This window comes from Nanorana parkeri, unplaced genomic scaffold, assembly GCF_000935625.1.
Source record: "Nanorana parkeri isolate BGI_ZX_2015 unplaced genomic scaffold, ASM93562v1 scaffold2595, whole genome shotgun sequence".
Classification (NCBI taxonomy): Eukaryota; Metazoa; Chordata; class Amphibia; order Anura; family Dicroglossidae; genus Nanorana; species Nanorana parkeri.
In genome coordinates, this window is record NW_017308863.1 from 9358 (window position 1) to 24885 (window position 15528).

The 15528-nt window shown below is 39.1% G+C and overlaps 1 protein-coding gene across 1 annotated transcript; it reads left to right on the forward strand.

Annotated features, from left to right (window-relative positions):
- Nucleotides 1-207: 207 nt before the first annotated feature.
- Nucleotides 208-15210, forward strand: LOC108801983 (potassium voltage-gated channel subfamily B member 2-like). The gene is made up of 2 exons (XM_018573888.1): nt 208-318; nt 11950-15210. The coding sequence occupies exons 1-2, from the start codon at nt 208-210 to the stop codon at nt 14059-14061; spliced, it is 2223 nt and encodes a 740-aa protein (XP_018429390.1). The 3' UTR covers nt 14062-15210.
- The last annotated feature ends 318 nt before the right edge of the window (nt 15211-15528 follow it).

Consider the following 15528-nt stretch of genomic DNA (forward strand, 5'->3'; position numbering starts at 1 on the left):
CTGACTCTGGGATACATTTTTATTTCTTAAAATTCTACTTCCGGCTCAGGTTGCAATACTCCCCTCCAATCGGAAGATGTCTCCCGCAGCACCTCTTCTTCATCATAAGATGTCCTCAGACTTCTGAGTTGAATGATGATTAATGTCACCCAATCTAACAGATTGAACCCATACTATGAGTGTAGGGCTCCTGAGGGGAGAGTCACCATGGCACCCTTCATTCACAGTGAAGTGGTCAATGCTCTCTCATCCATAAGCACCGCCCAGTCTGGAGAAGAGGAACCTGCAGTGTCAGATGCCCTGAAGGCTTCAGAAGAGGTAAGTATTAAAACAAACTAAAACATAAAATACTGCCAGTGGGAGGGGAGCCCAGAGTTGTGCTTTAATAAAAATGTAGTGAAAGTAACATTTTCCTTTAAGAGAGTTAGACACTTGTCAGCAGCATTAGCGACATATTTTGGATTAAACTTTTTAGCACACGTGCATGCATAAATATTTGACTATTGAATAACATGAATGCTTTAAATCCATCTTGCAAGCTTTGTACACTTATATGTACACATATACACATGCATATGCTGCACAAACACACACACATCAAATCCTTTCAATTAGATTTCTCATATGCAGTTTACAAAGCTAGTCATGTCTAGGAACTCATTTCATTACATTGAAGGCAAATATATGAAACAAGTGGTCTGTGAACATGTAATGAAAGATCCTGGAGATTCAGTCTAGGATCTTGACATGTATGACATGTATTAATAATCCTGGTTATTTTTATTCCACGTCTGACAGATGATGTTAGCTTTCCTCTTATGATATTCTCATGATGGAAGGAGTTCAAAAACACTGACAAGGTTATTCACAAAAGGGTGAAGAGTTTGGAGAAGGCAGGAGAAGTGAACAATCTAGGACAACATAGCTGAGCTGGAAAGTGAACTGAATTTGGAGAATTTTTCCAAATCAGCTATGTTGTCCTAGATTGTTCACTTCTCTTGCCTCCTCCAAACCCTTCACCCTTTTGTGAGTAACCCTGTGAGTGTTTGTGGAGATGTTTATATTAGTCAGGTACAGCTGTAGGGTAATGGCTAGAATGGCTGGAGCACATTACTAGGGTGTAACATGGTGAAATTGCAACCCTCCCTTACCTGAATCGCAGAGTTCTTCTCCCCACAGACTGCTTTTTTTTAAAGTTGTGTGGCTGTGTTTGGCTCCACCAACAGTCACATCATCCATACCGTCTGCCATCGTTTTTTTTGTTTTTTTTTAATGCGTGCATTTGCGGGGGGCTGGGTACCTTAATTTTTTTGGGGATTTTTTATTTTAGTTTATTCAACTTTTTATTTTTTAAAAACTTTTGTTGTATTTTTAATTTGAGTTTATTTAACTTTTTTATTTTTCCAATTGTTACTTTTTATTTATTTAACTTTTTATAAATTTGTAAAAAATTTTGTATTTTTAATTTTAGTTTATTTAACTTTTTTGTACTTAATTGCTGGGAGCTATAGCCAGCCTGCTATTGGATATTTCAAATTGCAGTAGCCAATAACAGGCTGGCTATTGCACCTGCCCGCTGCTGCTGACAACATATTGGCAGTGACAGTTACTCTTTAAGGTGATACTGGGGGTCCAAAAGACCCCTAGTGTCACCTTTCCACTTTAAATAAACTATTGAAGTGCAGATCACATTTCAATAGCTTATTGCTCGGCTTCAGGAGCCCAGCAATGACAGCTATGGGACCGGAAGTGATGTAATCTCCATCGCTCCTGGTCCCATAGTGCGGGGAAGAGATCGGTGAACGGACTTTCATCTCTCTTCTCCCCAGCTTCCCACCGACACCCAAGTTGCTTCAGGAGCCCAGCAATGACAGCTATGGGACCGGAAGTGATGTAATCTCCATCGCTCCTGGTCCCATAGTGCGGGGAAGAGATCGGTGAACGGACTTTCACCTCTCTTCTCCCCAGCTTCCCACCGACACCCAAGTTGCCGGTCCCGGACCCGTAGGAGGGGCAGTGGAGCCCGGAAAACACAGTGGGGGTGTCGGTACGGGCAGTTTACCGGCCCGTAGAAGCAATCTGGGGACAGCCGAATCACCAGAATCAATTCTATTGTAAAGCCGACAGGCGGCTTTACAAATGTAAACAGAGTCCCGCCGGGAGTCTGTTTAAATGGGCCCGAGGCCAGTGACCTACTATGTACATCACTGGTCGTAAGGGGTTAATGCACTTCACAGGGAGTGAGCACACAACCCTAACGATACGGAACTGGCCAAAAAAAAATACAAAGAGTCCGCTCTTACCAGTTTAGGCCTGCTCTAAGAATGATCATCCAGGAATTGTTTGCTGCTAAAACACAAAACATGTCATACAATCATTTCTGGAATCATTAGTCCCAATGTTACCACAAAAATGAGAACAATTCTCCCTCAATATGAAGTTGGACAATGCAAATGAAACAATGAGGCTTGAGGGTTGTTGTTGCAGTTTTCTTGATGTAATTTTTTTTTAATCAATTCATTCAGTGTAAAAGCAGAAAATTCTTACGTTATATACAATTCGAGCGGAATGCGGTAAGAACCTTGCTCTTTGTATCAGTAATAATAATCTCTTACTCTCGGTAATAAAACGAGTGCTGCTCCCTCCGAATAGAATCTGGTTAAAATTCACACAAAACATTTCGAAGAACAGCTTCAAACATCTTGTTTGCATAGAGAATATTTAAAAGGATGTTGAAATAGGAGAAAAAAAAAAGCTTCACAGCAATACAAAATGACTAAGCCCAAGTGGCAACAGGCTTTGAATTTACCGTTATAAAGAATACACTTATCACAGAGGAAACATATTAATCAGAATTCACTTAGAGCTTGTATGAATATAAATCAGTTTGTCTGGAAATCGGCAACATTTAAACCTATGTACTTTTTTCTCTCTTGAACCACTTTACATTGTAATGATTCACTACAGGGGTAGAACTGCAGCACAATAGCTTATAGCATGCCGTGTGAAACAATAGCATTTCTATTGTGCTATTGAATTCACAAATAGAACTTGCATTACACCATGTGATGTACCCATAGCTGGTTGCCATTCATTTAAAAAGTCGAACATCAAAATATTGTATAATCCCGCAGGTACAAACGGGAGCTTAAAAGACAACTTTAGACGGATCACAAATTTCAGTCAAAAAAAAGCACTATAGCCAGTTAACAGTGTCTGGCTTTTGTTTCGAATGGCCTGCCCTGCTTAGAAGAAAAATAACAACTACTATGTGAACTTTCGTCATGTAACAGGATCAGAAGTATGCCTACAACACTATATGGCCCCTGTGCATTGTAAAGTCAACTAGCCATTGCACACACTATACACTTACAGGGTTAGTCGCAAAAGGTGAAGAGTTTGGAGCAGGCAGGAGAAGTGAACAATCTAGGACAACATAGCTGATTTGGAAAAATTCTCCAATTCAGCTCACTTTCCAGTTCAGTTATGTTGTCCTAGATTGTTCACTTCTTCTGCCTTCTCCAAAACTCTTCACCCTTTTGTGAATAACCCTATAGATCTAGCTTCTGATTGTAAAGCCCTGTTAAACCATTGGGAGATCATTGTAAAGGTAATCTATTAAGAGAAAACTATGTAGGCTGGCCCCCTTCTAATAATGATAGTGGCTTTGCTGTCGTTTTGATGCTGTGGCTTTAACATTGACCTGGAACTACTGTATGTTACCTTTGCTGCATGCGTATTCCAGAACAAATGAGAAGTAAATGGTCCAATAAGCTTTTATTGGAATAAAGCAACCCCCACCTAAGTACCACCCTCTAACGCATTTCCCCCCACCAGGCCTTACTCGTAGAGATGGGGGTGGATGGGAAAAGATCTCAAGTTCACATATGTTCATCTAATGAACCTGCCGTAAGCAGAAACATACTGTGTGTATATAAACCTCACTTCTTTAACACATTGTGTAATCATAGGGACATATACATAGCTCTGTAAATATATAAACTGACCTGACCTAAAAGTATGATCGGCTCGTGTGGTTTGCACCCGAAGTTCCCTGAGCTATTTGGGAATCAGATTGGAGTTTTGGAGCGGTGGGACATGAGTATACATTCTGTGAAAAGCTAATTGTAGTATTTACCTTGCGAGGAATTCTCTTATAAGGTCTCCGATACACAGTTTGGAAATAATACCTGAATAATGTTTTTATGGCTAATTTGCATATGTATTATTGCTCTTTATTTGAATAAATTTGGTTAATTAGATAAAAAAGCTTTTTTTTGCATTGACCTCCATTCACTTTAAATTTCTTGAGAAGTTTAGGGGAAATTAAAATATTTGTTTATTCAGATTATTTTTCCAATCCTTGGTTTTTTAATATAAATTTTAAGATATTAAACACTATTTAATGTAGCAATTTAGACATAAAAAAATAATGTACAGTATTTTTACAGATAACTAAAATAATACCTGAATGTGAGCCAGCCAGGACTATGTTGTTTTAGGGCAGGGGTGGGGAACCTTTTTTCTGCCAATGGCAATTTGGATATTTATAACATCATTTGTGGGCCATACAAAATTATCAACTTAAAAATTAGCCTGCTATATTGGGTCAAACATTTAATTAACTCACCCCTAATGTGATGGCTGGAACTGCTTCTCTTTGGTGAGGTGTGTGATGGTAGCTGCTATTGGTGTTGCTACTTGCAACTGCTTTTCCAGGTTTGCATTGGTCAGTCTGAAGCGCCTGCCACCTCTCTCCTGTCCCATCATCTCTGTGTGCACTGACCTCCCCTCTGGCTCTTCTCCTGCCACCTCTCTCCTGTCCCATCATCTCTGTGTGCACTGATCCCCCTCCTGGCTCTTCCCCTGCAATCTCTTCCCCTGCCACCTCTCTCCTGTTCTTACTTTAATTCATTGTTATCACATGGGGGCTCACAAGCCCCCTATGTGATAGCATGTTAGGTGGTGACAGGTACTGTACAGGACCCCTAGTATCACCTTTTCACTGCAAATAAGCTATTGGAGTGCAGATCACGGTTTAATAGCTTCTTCCCCAGCTTATCTAGACAGGAATTACAGCTGAGTAACTGGAAGTGATGCAATCAGTATCGGCTCCATTCAGCAGGGAGGAGACAGTGAACGGATGTTCGCTCCTCTCTTTTCCCCCTACCCGCCGACACTCGTGATACCGGTCCTAGGCGCGCAGGAGGAGCAGCAGAGCTCGTGAAGCAAGGTGTGGTTGTCGGGTGGGGGGCGCAGTCTTCATCGGCCCCTATAAGTGTTCGGGCGGCAGCTCAGCCGTCAGAATCAGAGTCTGTTTAGAGGGGCCTGCTGCCAGCAGTGTTTGCCTTACATTGCTGGCAACAAAATGGTTAAACCATTAGGGCAGATTCACACCAGATACGTTGGGGCTGCACTGGTCATCTTTTTTTGCACAACCCCAATGCGCTGGCAACGCAAAAACCGTGCCTCATTTCACACCACTGCTTTGCTGCATGCAGTATTTTTTTCATTGTAGCTTGGTGCAACATGGTACAACCACATTACACTGCACTGGGGCTCTAGAACTGACTGAAATGTCAAATGTCTGAACTGTATCTCTTACTGCACACTAGTGGCTGTGCATTTAGCGTGGCTCGCTGGTGTAAAATGACCCTTATTTAAAAGAAAAAAAAATTCTGTAACTGCTTAAAATCTGTTAACTGGAGTTAAGCTTTAATTTGTGTTTCTTTTAATTAAAGTCTATTTAAAACACCATGTTCATCTACGACTACCCTGTTAGCAGGGTGACAACCATGCTGTGTGATTTCACTGCACAACGGACAGCATTGTCACCCTGTTACAGGAAGTGGAAAATAATGGGTTTAATGACAGGATCAACAGGTTATAAATGTTACAGGGGTGGTTTAGAAAAACAAAAACTTCTGTGTTGTTCCTAGAAAAAAACTGCAGCATATACCTAATTTTTTATTTTGCATATAGGTACACTTTTACAATCTAAACATACTTTTAGAAGGAGAAAGCGGGGAAGAGAGGTTGATGCTGCTATTTTACTGTACAGTCAGACACTGTGGACAGGTTGGTGACCAAGACATATTGCTTAACTGCAGGAGAACAAAATGAAGTTGCCGACTGAGCTATGCTGTCTGTTAGGAGTATCTGGATCATAGGATTGGCTGAGCTCAATTATGAATTCATAGGCAAATAAAACAGTCCGTCATGCAAATTTTAAAGAAGAACTCTGGGCAAAACTGTTATTAACCCTTGCAGTGGGGCTACCCACCCACTGCAAGGGTTAACTGCTCATTTTTGTCTAGGTGCTCACTGCTTCTCCAGTCTCTGAAGCCTCTCTCCTATGCTGCAGCATTGGAATGGTCCTCAGCATCCTCATGTCTATACACTGTGTATAGAACATGATGATTTACTGGACCTTGGAGTGCTGCAGCAGATGGGGAGAGAGGTTTCAGGACTGGTCTAAGAACAAGCCGGCTTGGAGCTTCCGGTGAGTATAACTTTTTTTAGCACCTAAACAAATACGAGCAGTTAAGCTTTGCAATGCGGAAGTAGCCCCATTGCAAGGGTTAATAAACATTTTGCCCAGAGTTCTTCCTTAACCTTGTTTCCAGCTGTTTTTCTGGAGTTTGGCTTTAATGACTGTATGTGCATTATAATATTTAGGCTGTTTTGCTCAGAACACATTTCAGCCCTTTGCCCATAAGTTGATGGTCATAAGATCCGACTGTCACACAGTTGCTATTTAGAACAACATAAGCATACATAGACTAAACTGGTATGCTATAAAGCTGAGTGGTCACTGACTCCCGACTTTCTGAGATGAGAAAGAGGAACACCTTCCAGCACAATGTATTAGGCAATGGACGCACCCCTGCTGTGCTCCCAGTTACGCAGATCATTAAGAATTTATATGCCAGAAATTATTGGATAGACCCATATATGTTTTTTTTCACCATTACTTTTTGAAATAGCAAGCAAGATAATTAGAAGAGAAAAAGGTTTTTGTGCAGAATAAAGGATACACAGGATAGATGTGTATAGCGACAATCATCTATACCAAGATCTATGCCTTGGGGAAGAGAGAGCACCCCCCTGAAATGATGGCAGATAGTAGGGATGCACCGCTACCAAGTACCGTACTCGGTACAAGTACAAATACGTTTCCAGCTCCAAGACTAGACTAGAGAAAAATTCAAAAGTTAGGAGGCAGCTGTCATTTGTAAGGAGCACACCGAGCTCCTGGGATTTGTACATCTTTGTTTTAATGTATGATTTTGTTTTTATAAACATATATAAAGGAATGCACCGATACCATTTTTGCAAGTACAAGATCAGTACTGATACTTGTGCGAGTACTCACAGATACAAGTACTGATACATTTTTGATTATTGTCATGTGACAGTTTTTCTAAAACAATACAGATTTATGATTTCAGGACAGTGGTGGAGCGCCAGAGCCAGGTCCCAGCTGCAACCGCTGCAATCCTGGTAGTTCTCATGAAAATGCCAAGTATCGGCACTGGTATCTGAAAAAGTATCGGTGCATCCCTAGCAGATAGCAAAGAAGCTAATGCTTCACTTGCTATCTGCTCTTTTTTTTTTAGTATTCTGACACCTGCTGCTGTCAGAATAAAAAAAATTGAAAGAAAAAAAAAGCTGCATAGGAATGAATAGCTAGATTGCTATTGGCTATAGCAGATGTGGCCACTGTCACCCTGTCATTAACTTCAATGGGCACAGCGGCAGCATTTGAATGGGGACACCTGGAATTCCTGCCGCAGGATTCTGTAGGTTCTTGCTGCAGGAATCCCAGAACACCCTGTGTGAATGTAGCCTTAGACTCATTAAATAAGCAGAAAGCAATGGTAATGTGAAAAGAGCAATATCCCATAGTAACTCGATTTTATATTTAATTTATTTGATTACAGTCAATAGAATCGGTTGTACACCATCTTTGCTCTTAGCACTGATTTGCTGAAAAACAAGTATGTTTATTACTTTATTCTGATTCAGAGGGAAATCCTATCCTTTTGCCGACCTCAGGAACAATGGGCTGCTTTTTTTCCAGGTATTAGTAAGCAAACAGATGATTTCACTGGGAAATTGGTGAGGAGGTAAAAAATGAATATGTAAAGTTGGTTTGCACAAGCAAACACAACAAAGCATATGCCGAGCAGCCAGGTGAGACTGTTCCTTTTAGTATACAGCACAAGGGAATACTTTGATCACATCCACAGCTCGAAGAACAAAGCCCTAGGGTTTTCTGTGTGCCGTTTACTACGCTGCCTCTTCATAAATATTCAGAATATAGTCCAGAAGGCTTGCTTTATTTATTGATTGCTGTAGTAAAATATGCCTGGGCAAACTTATAACAGCAAGTCAAATCAATGTATACTGATATATTATGTAATAAGGCTTGCAGGTTGTAGTTTTATCCTTGTAATAGTTATTACTACATTACTGAGACACAGTTGACTTCTGAAACAACATCAACCTTTTTGCCTTTTGTAAGTAAAAACAGACCAGTGCCATCTACTGCGCAGGACACAAACCGGTATGAGCTAAAAATGATAAAGTAGGCCAGTTTTTTTTGTGTGTTTAAAGTAGAAGCCTACACAGAATTTATTTTGGTTTTGCTAAGAGTAGATGTAAACCCTAACTGAATGACATTTCGTTTGTTAACCACTGTGTATCATGTTTTCACCTTTTTTCAGCATTTGTTACATCTTATTGCTGCTGATCTCCTGCATCCTTTCGCAGCCAATTCCTGTCTGCATGCACTCCAGCATTGGCTGCATGGCATTTTTCAAAACAAATTTTCTAAAGGATAGTGAAAATAGTTGGCCATGCCTGTGTATTGAAATGATAGCCACATCAGAAGCCCATAGGACAGGGTGATGACACCGAAGCACAATTTTGAGGAAAGGGACTGGGTGTTATCGTTGTATAACAGGAAATGCCTTCATGGCAGGGTAATCAGATATTTTTTAATAAAAGCTGTAGATTTAATATTCGAAAATTATTTTAGAATTTAAATTAAGATGTTAAAGCTTATATAAGAGTTTAGTTATTAGGCTTACATATATTTTAAAAGTTTGTATTGCTGTGTACAGGCTGGGGAGATTTGAATGTGCTTTATTTTCCCAGGAAAGAACATAAGGAAATATCAAAGACATGGGGGAAAAAACCTCACACTATCTGAAATTTAAAAAATGTTTTATATATACTTTTTCAGAAAGTTAGAATTCTGCAACCCATTGAAGACATTACATGAGAGTGAAGGATAAAGAATGACAAATTTGGAGAAATTCTTTAGTCAGCAATTTATGAATGTATTCTGGCTCCATTGTGACAGGAACTGAAACATTTGCACATTTCTTTCCCTTATGATTTGACAGTCACCCTTACTTGTCAAACTGGCCAATAGATACTGTTAGAAATTGATCCTAAAGTGGCACTAAACTCAGGAGTTAAATCTTTAAAATGCATTCAAGTACCTTAACTATTAACAAAAATGTAACTTATTTGTATCACTCGGCTGTAGATCCTCAAATCATCTCTGAATTGGTGCTGACACTGTCCTTCCTTCCTTCCTTTTCCAAGCTCACTTCCATGATGGACTACAATCTCAATACAAATTAGCAAACTAAACATGAGATTATAGTCCATCAAGGGAATGAGCTTGGAGCAGTGGCTACTCTACAACACACACAGGGACCATGGGGAACAAAAGTAGCCACCCTCCAGAAGGAAGGACAGTGTCAGCATGAATTCAGAGATGATTGGAGGATCTGCAGCTGAGTGATATACAAATAGGATACATTTTTGTTAGTAGTTAAGATACTTGAATGCATTTTTAAGTTTACCTTCTGAGTGTAATGTCACTTTAAAGGAGGAGGGAATGGATGCAAATGCCACCAAAGAAAATGACTGAAATACTAGCGGGTTTATCTATCAAACTTCCTATACTGCTCACTGCCATCTAGGGGCACTAGTGCTGTGTGAACAATATCTGCCCAGTGCAGTTTTTGTAAATAAACCCGCAAATATTCGGAATAACTCCAAGCAAAGTAGAAATCTCCATTTAGACTATGTATAAAAAACAGAAATGTATTCAACATTTTCCTTGTTACATTGAATTATCTGTAATCCTTCTTTGTATCATATTTCCACCATTGTCTGCAGAGAAGCAGAGTACCTGCATCGGTTATTGAAATGATAAAAGGACTGTGAATGATAACAATTCAAATCTTTCATTTTTCAAATCTGTAGTCTCTCTGTGCATTCCATTGGCATTTCAGTGACAGCTATTCAGAGTCACATGTTTCAGGTGTTGGGATATAGTAGGTGAGGAGACAAAGTACATAGGGAAACAATTGCATATTCAGAAAATGTGGTCTCGCTCCTCTGGCTACAAGTAGCCATAAAGCATGGTGGATACAGGACCACAGACTGGTAGCATTGGATACAATATTGTATAAGTAGTAAGTCAAAATGCCAGTTTGAAAATAAATTTTTAAGAGTTCTTCTTTAAGCTTCAGCTATTTCACATCTAGTAGTATTTTTTTTTTTTATTTCTTCCTAACATCATGTACCTAACTGCAGAAACCCGCCGCATTTAATTATATTATTACAATGCTTAGTCATATTTCTGTATGTGCTGCTGTTATTAAACTTTACAAATCCGGTAGACGCTATTGATCTGCCATTTATATTTTGCATTCTGCTACTGCGGAGTTTTAAGCTTCCCCAGCAGGCACAAGGCTGCAATAATACATGTAAATAATGCAATTAATCTCTGTACATGTAAGCTATGTTTCTACAGACTCCCCACTTTTGCTGGATCGGTACTGGTTTAAGCTAGTTGAGTTTCATTTTTAGATGCCATAGTAATAGAAAGAGTCTTTTGGTGCTGAATTAAATATAATACATTACTTTGGCTGTGCTAGATTTGTTATTTTAAGAATGTGACATTAATGTTTAATTTTATAAATTAAAATAAGGCCACAATGAATCTGCATTTATCATATTTCCTTGTACCTACTATCATGTTTTTTCTTACTATTCCATGATATGTGAGTATGAACTTATTTGCCAATATGTTTTTGTATTCAATAAAGCGTATTGCTGAATATAGTGTCTACAGCAGAACTCCAACTATTTTTTTTATTTCTGACGCAGGGAAGAATTAAAATTGCTATCACATTTTAATTTCTGTCTGTGGAGTGAGATTTACCCTCGCTTATTTCTAACCCTTTCTCCCTGTATTAAAAATGTGTTTGGTGCGTGCCCCATCGGAGACATTTCCTATCTTTTCCTGTCCTGACAAAAAGGAAGGAAAATCTCCCCAAAAGGGACCCAGCTGACAATGAAAACCTGACAGAGGCTCTAGCTGTATTCTGCTCTATCTAAAATAAAAAACAGGTTTTAGTTGGAGTTGGGCTTTAAAGCTACTCTGCCATGTTTAGAATAAATCAAGATTAAAGGTTCTTGCAGTAGAAGAGCATTTATGTATGACTTCTCCAGAGCCCGTGTTTAATACCTTCCTGCTATTCCAGAAAATAAGCTTCTGTAAGCCACTTTGGTATGCTACACTTCTGGGAATGTTGGATGCCTGTGTGCCCCACTACATGCCGTGGTTCTGTTCTTCGACTTTGTCTATAGGATACTGTAATATTAAAGTACCCTCCCCTCCTGGGACATCTGGGAGCCACAGCCTGCACAGGGTGCATAGCCTCCTCCAGTGTGGATCCCTGGGCTTCAGCTGTCTCAGGGTAGCTGGGGGCCATTTTAATATTACAGAAAACTTCAACTAAATGTTTAAATTAAAGGCATTATAATGGCCTTTCAAGCTACCTTAGAAAGAATTGTAAAATGCTTATACAATACAGATAACAAATAGCTAACATAATGTACTTTTTGTTCTTTTTCTAGATTTTGGCAATTATATCAATCCTGTTCATCGTGCTTTCAACCATTGCATTATCACTGAACACTCTACCAGACTTGCAAGAACTAGATGAGTTTGGACAACTAAATGACAACCCACAGCTTGCACATGTTGAAGCTGTATGCATAGCTTGGTTCACAATGGAATATCTCCTGCGCTTTCTTTCATCCCCAAACAAATGGAAGTTTTTTAAGGGGCCACTAAACATTATAGATTTGTTGGCTATTTTGCCATATTATGTTACAATTTTCCTAACAGAGTCCAACAAAAGTGTGCTTCAGTTTCAGAATGTTCGTCGTGTTGTTCAGATATTCAGAATTATGAGGATATTGCGAATTCTCAAACTCGCCAGACATTCAACAGGTCTTCAGTCACTGGGATTCACACTTAGGAGAAGTTACAATGAGCTGGGATTACTGATATTATTTTTAGCCATGGGTATAATGATATTTTCTAGCTTGGTATTTTTTGCTGAGAAGGATGAAGATGCTACAAAATTTACAAGTATACCAGCATCATTTTGGTGGGCTACCATAACCATGACCACCGTGGGCTACGGAGACATCTATCCAAAGACACTACTTGGCAAAATAGTTGGGGGTCTCTGCTGCATTGCTGGAGTTTTAGTGATTGCACTGCCTATTCCAATCATAGTAAACAATTTCTCAGAGTTTTACAAAGAGCAGAAGAGGCAAGAAAAGGCAATTAAGAGGAGAGAAGCACTTGAAAGAGCAAAAAGGAATGGAAGTATTGTTTCCATGAATCTGAAAGATGCATTTGCTCGCAGCATGGAATTGATCGATATCGTTGTAGATAAGTCTGCGGACGGAACTGATAAAGTAGAGAAAGCTAATGATAATCATTTGTCCCCAAGTCGATGGAAATGGGCACGAAGGACAATGTCAGAGACAAGTTCAAATAAATCATTTGACAATAAATATCAGGAGGTCAGTCAAAATGACTCTCAGGAACTATTAAACAATTCTTCATCCAGCCCACAGCATCTCAGTGCCCAGAAACTAGAGGAGCTGTACAATGAGATCACAAAAGCACAGTCACATCCTAGTGTGGATTCTTCATATCATGAGCAATCTGTCATCCCTCCTGCATATGAGGAGGAAATAGAAATGCTGGACGTGTCAGCAAAGAGGGACCAGCTATCAGTTGCCCCAAAAGATATTATTACGGATATGAGAAGTGTATCAAGCATTGACAGTTTTACCAGTTGTGCAACAGATTTCACAGAAGCTGAACGATCCCCCCTTACACCATTTCCTGGAAGTAACCTTGAAATTAGGTTCCCTTCATACACCGTGCCTGAAGAAGGCAGCCATGAAGTTAAAGTGTCCCAATTCTTGCCACGTTCCAAATACACAGGTTTTGCTCCAAAAGATGTCACATTTGAGTATAAGTTGTCAGAAACTTCCGGAACCCCAAAAATACTTCTGCAAGAACAGATCAATAATGAGGTAGAAGATGAACAGGGTTCCATGAAGGGAAATAACCCTGTAAGATCAAGATCTCTGAGAGTAAATTCAAAGCAATCCAAAAGCAGTGCTCTACAAAATCCCGCAAGTATTACTAGTACCTTGCGGACAAACACATTAGAACACCCACTGTACACTCATCTTCAACTAAGCACACTTTTTTTGCAAGACTATTCTTCCTCAGAGGAACCGATACTGCCAAAAGCTCACTCACCAGGTGGACTTGCAAGACCTCTCATATCACCTTCTCGAAATCCCAAACTGTTTTCACTTTCTTCAAAGAAGAGAAGCAGCTTTACAGAAATAGACACAGAAGATGATGACTTCATGCAGGTATGTGGCTCAAAGCATGATACTCAGGAGGACATACAAACTAACTGCATTGAGGAGCAGAATGAAGGAACCAGTGTACCCACTGACACTGATACAGTCTCTTTGCAGAAAAATATCAATCAAAACTGTACTCAGGACATTTACATGGCAGGAGAGGACGTTAAGCAGGACAATAATCAGGAGGAAAGCAAAGTAGAAAATCATCTATTTGTCCCAGAAATTCACTCAGAGACTGGAGAAACAGGTTATTGTCAGACACGTGAGACCAGCATGTGACTAGTTGCAAAAGCAATAAAGACTTTTTTTCTTAAAAGCACTAAGGTTGGTAATGCCTGTGAACGCAAAAGGAAAAGCCTCAAAGACATCCATAAACTAATAATTTTGCATGGCATGAAGAACTGCTTAGTTAAATAGTTCAGGAACTACCTTTTGTAACAAAATATATAATGACTCAGCAGCAGTGTGTAATAATGAAAGCCCTTCCTAAGAGCCAGTGTATTGCAAAGCCTGACATTCTTGATCCTTTAATCCATGACTGTAGATGTGTTTTGGAGCGTTTAAAAGAAATGTAGCGTTCGAAAGGAAGGATTAAGTGTCAATGCATGCATTAAAAAATAAAAAAACAGGTGGAAATGAGGTGCTGTAAGCTTTAAGGAAGCCTATATGTATATTAGCTCAAAGATGGAGTATAGATAATCAAGATACATACATGGAACCCAACCATTGGGACACAGGTACTTCCTTCACAGTACATTGCTTGGAGGACTTGTACAGACTTACATTATGTTGCAAAACTGCAACCTTACTTTTAGCTGGTCTGGTGTTGCAGAGGTTGGCTTTACAACACATTGGATAATTACGTGTTTTGCAAGGCTTACCAACACTGGAATCGTTATGCAACTGAAGTAAAATGTTTTCTGTTAAGAGGTCTTTGTTGGTTTCAATTAAGAGGATATTTTTTATTTTTGTGTGCTATAATTCACTGCAGATTTTTGCTGTGCATAAGATTGTTTTTTTGCATTTCTTATTAAAAAATAATAAAGTTAAAAAAAAAAAACAGGCAAGATTTAACAACCACAAATACTAGTGTGAAGACTGATGTTTAATGTGTTAACTTGCCAAAAATGTTGTCAATGATAATGTCCCACTGTTGATTACCCAAAGTACAGTAATTGATCGCCACGTAAATAGTGCCAATTGCCATGAGTTTGCAATATACATGATTAATGTCCTACTGTGTATTATTTTCCAGTCGATATTTTTCCTTTATGATCGTGGATGAGTGACTAATCAGGTTCAACACTTCCACACATATTTTATTACCAATAAAGACCACTTATGTCTGGCACATTCCAACAACTTATTGCATCTTTACATTGTATCTTCATTACATCAAAGACAGAAGTTCAATATGGTATGGCTAATCATGAAGGAATGGCAAAACAATTTTCTCTAAGGGTGTAGATCTTACTTTAGGTGAATTTAATTAGGAAACCTAAGCAGTGTTTTAATGTTAAATTACTTATAAAGACATAAATGGAATGCTAAGACACCACTCAAAATATCATCTTACATGATGTATAACTGATATATTATCATAGTAAAGGGAACTTTAAGCACAAAATATTTTTTACTGTAACTTAGGCTATACAAAATACTCCATTCTAATGAAAAAGCAGGATGTTCTTATAAAGTGTGGAGCTGTTAAACCAAAAAAATACCATCTTTTATTTACTTTTTGCC

Coding starts and splice junctions, on each gene's coding strand:
- LOC108801983 (XM_018573888.1), top strand. CDS start 208: ATGGCACCCTTCATTCACAGTGAAGTGGTCAATGCTCTCTCATCCATA. Junction 319..11,949: donor CCCTGAAGGCTTCAGAAGAG/GTAAGTATTAAA, acceptor TTCTTTTTCTAG/ATTTTGGCAATTATATCAAT.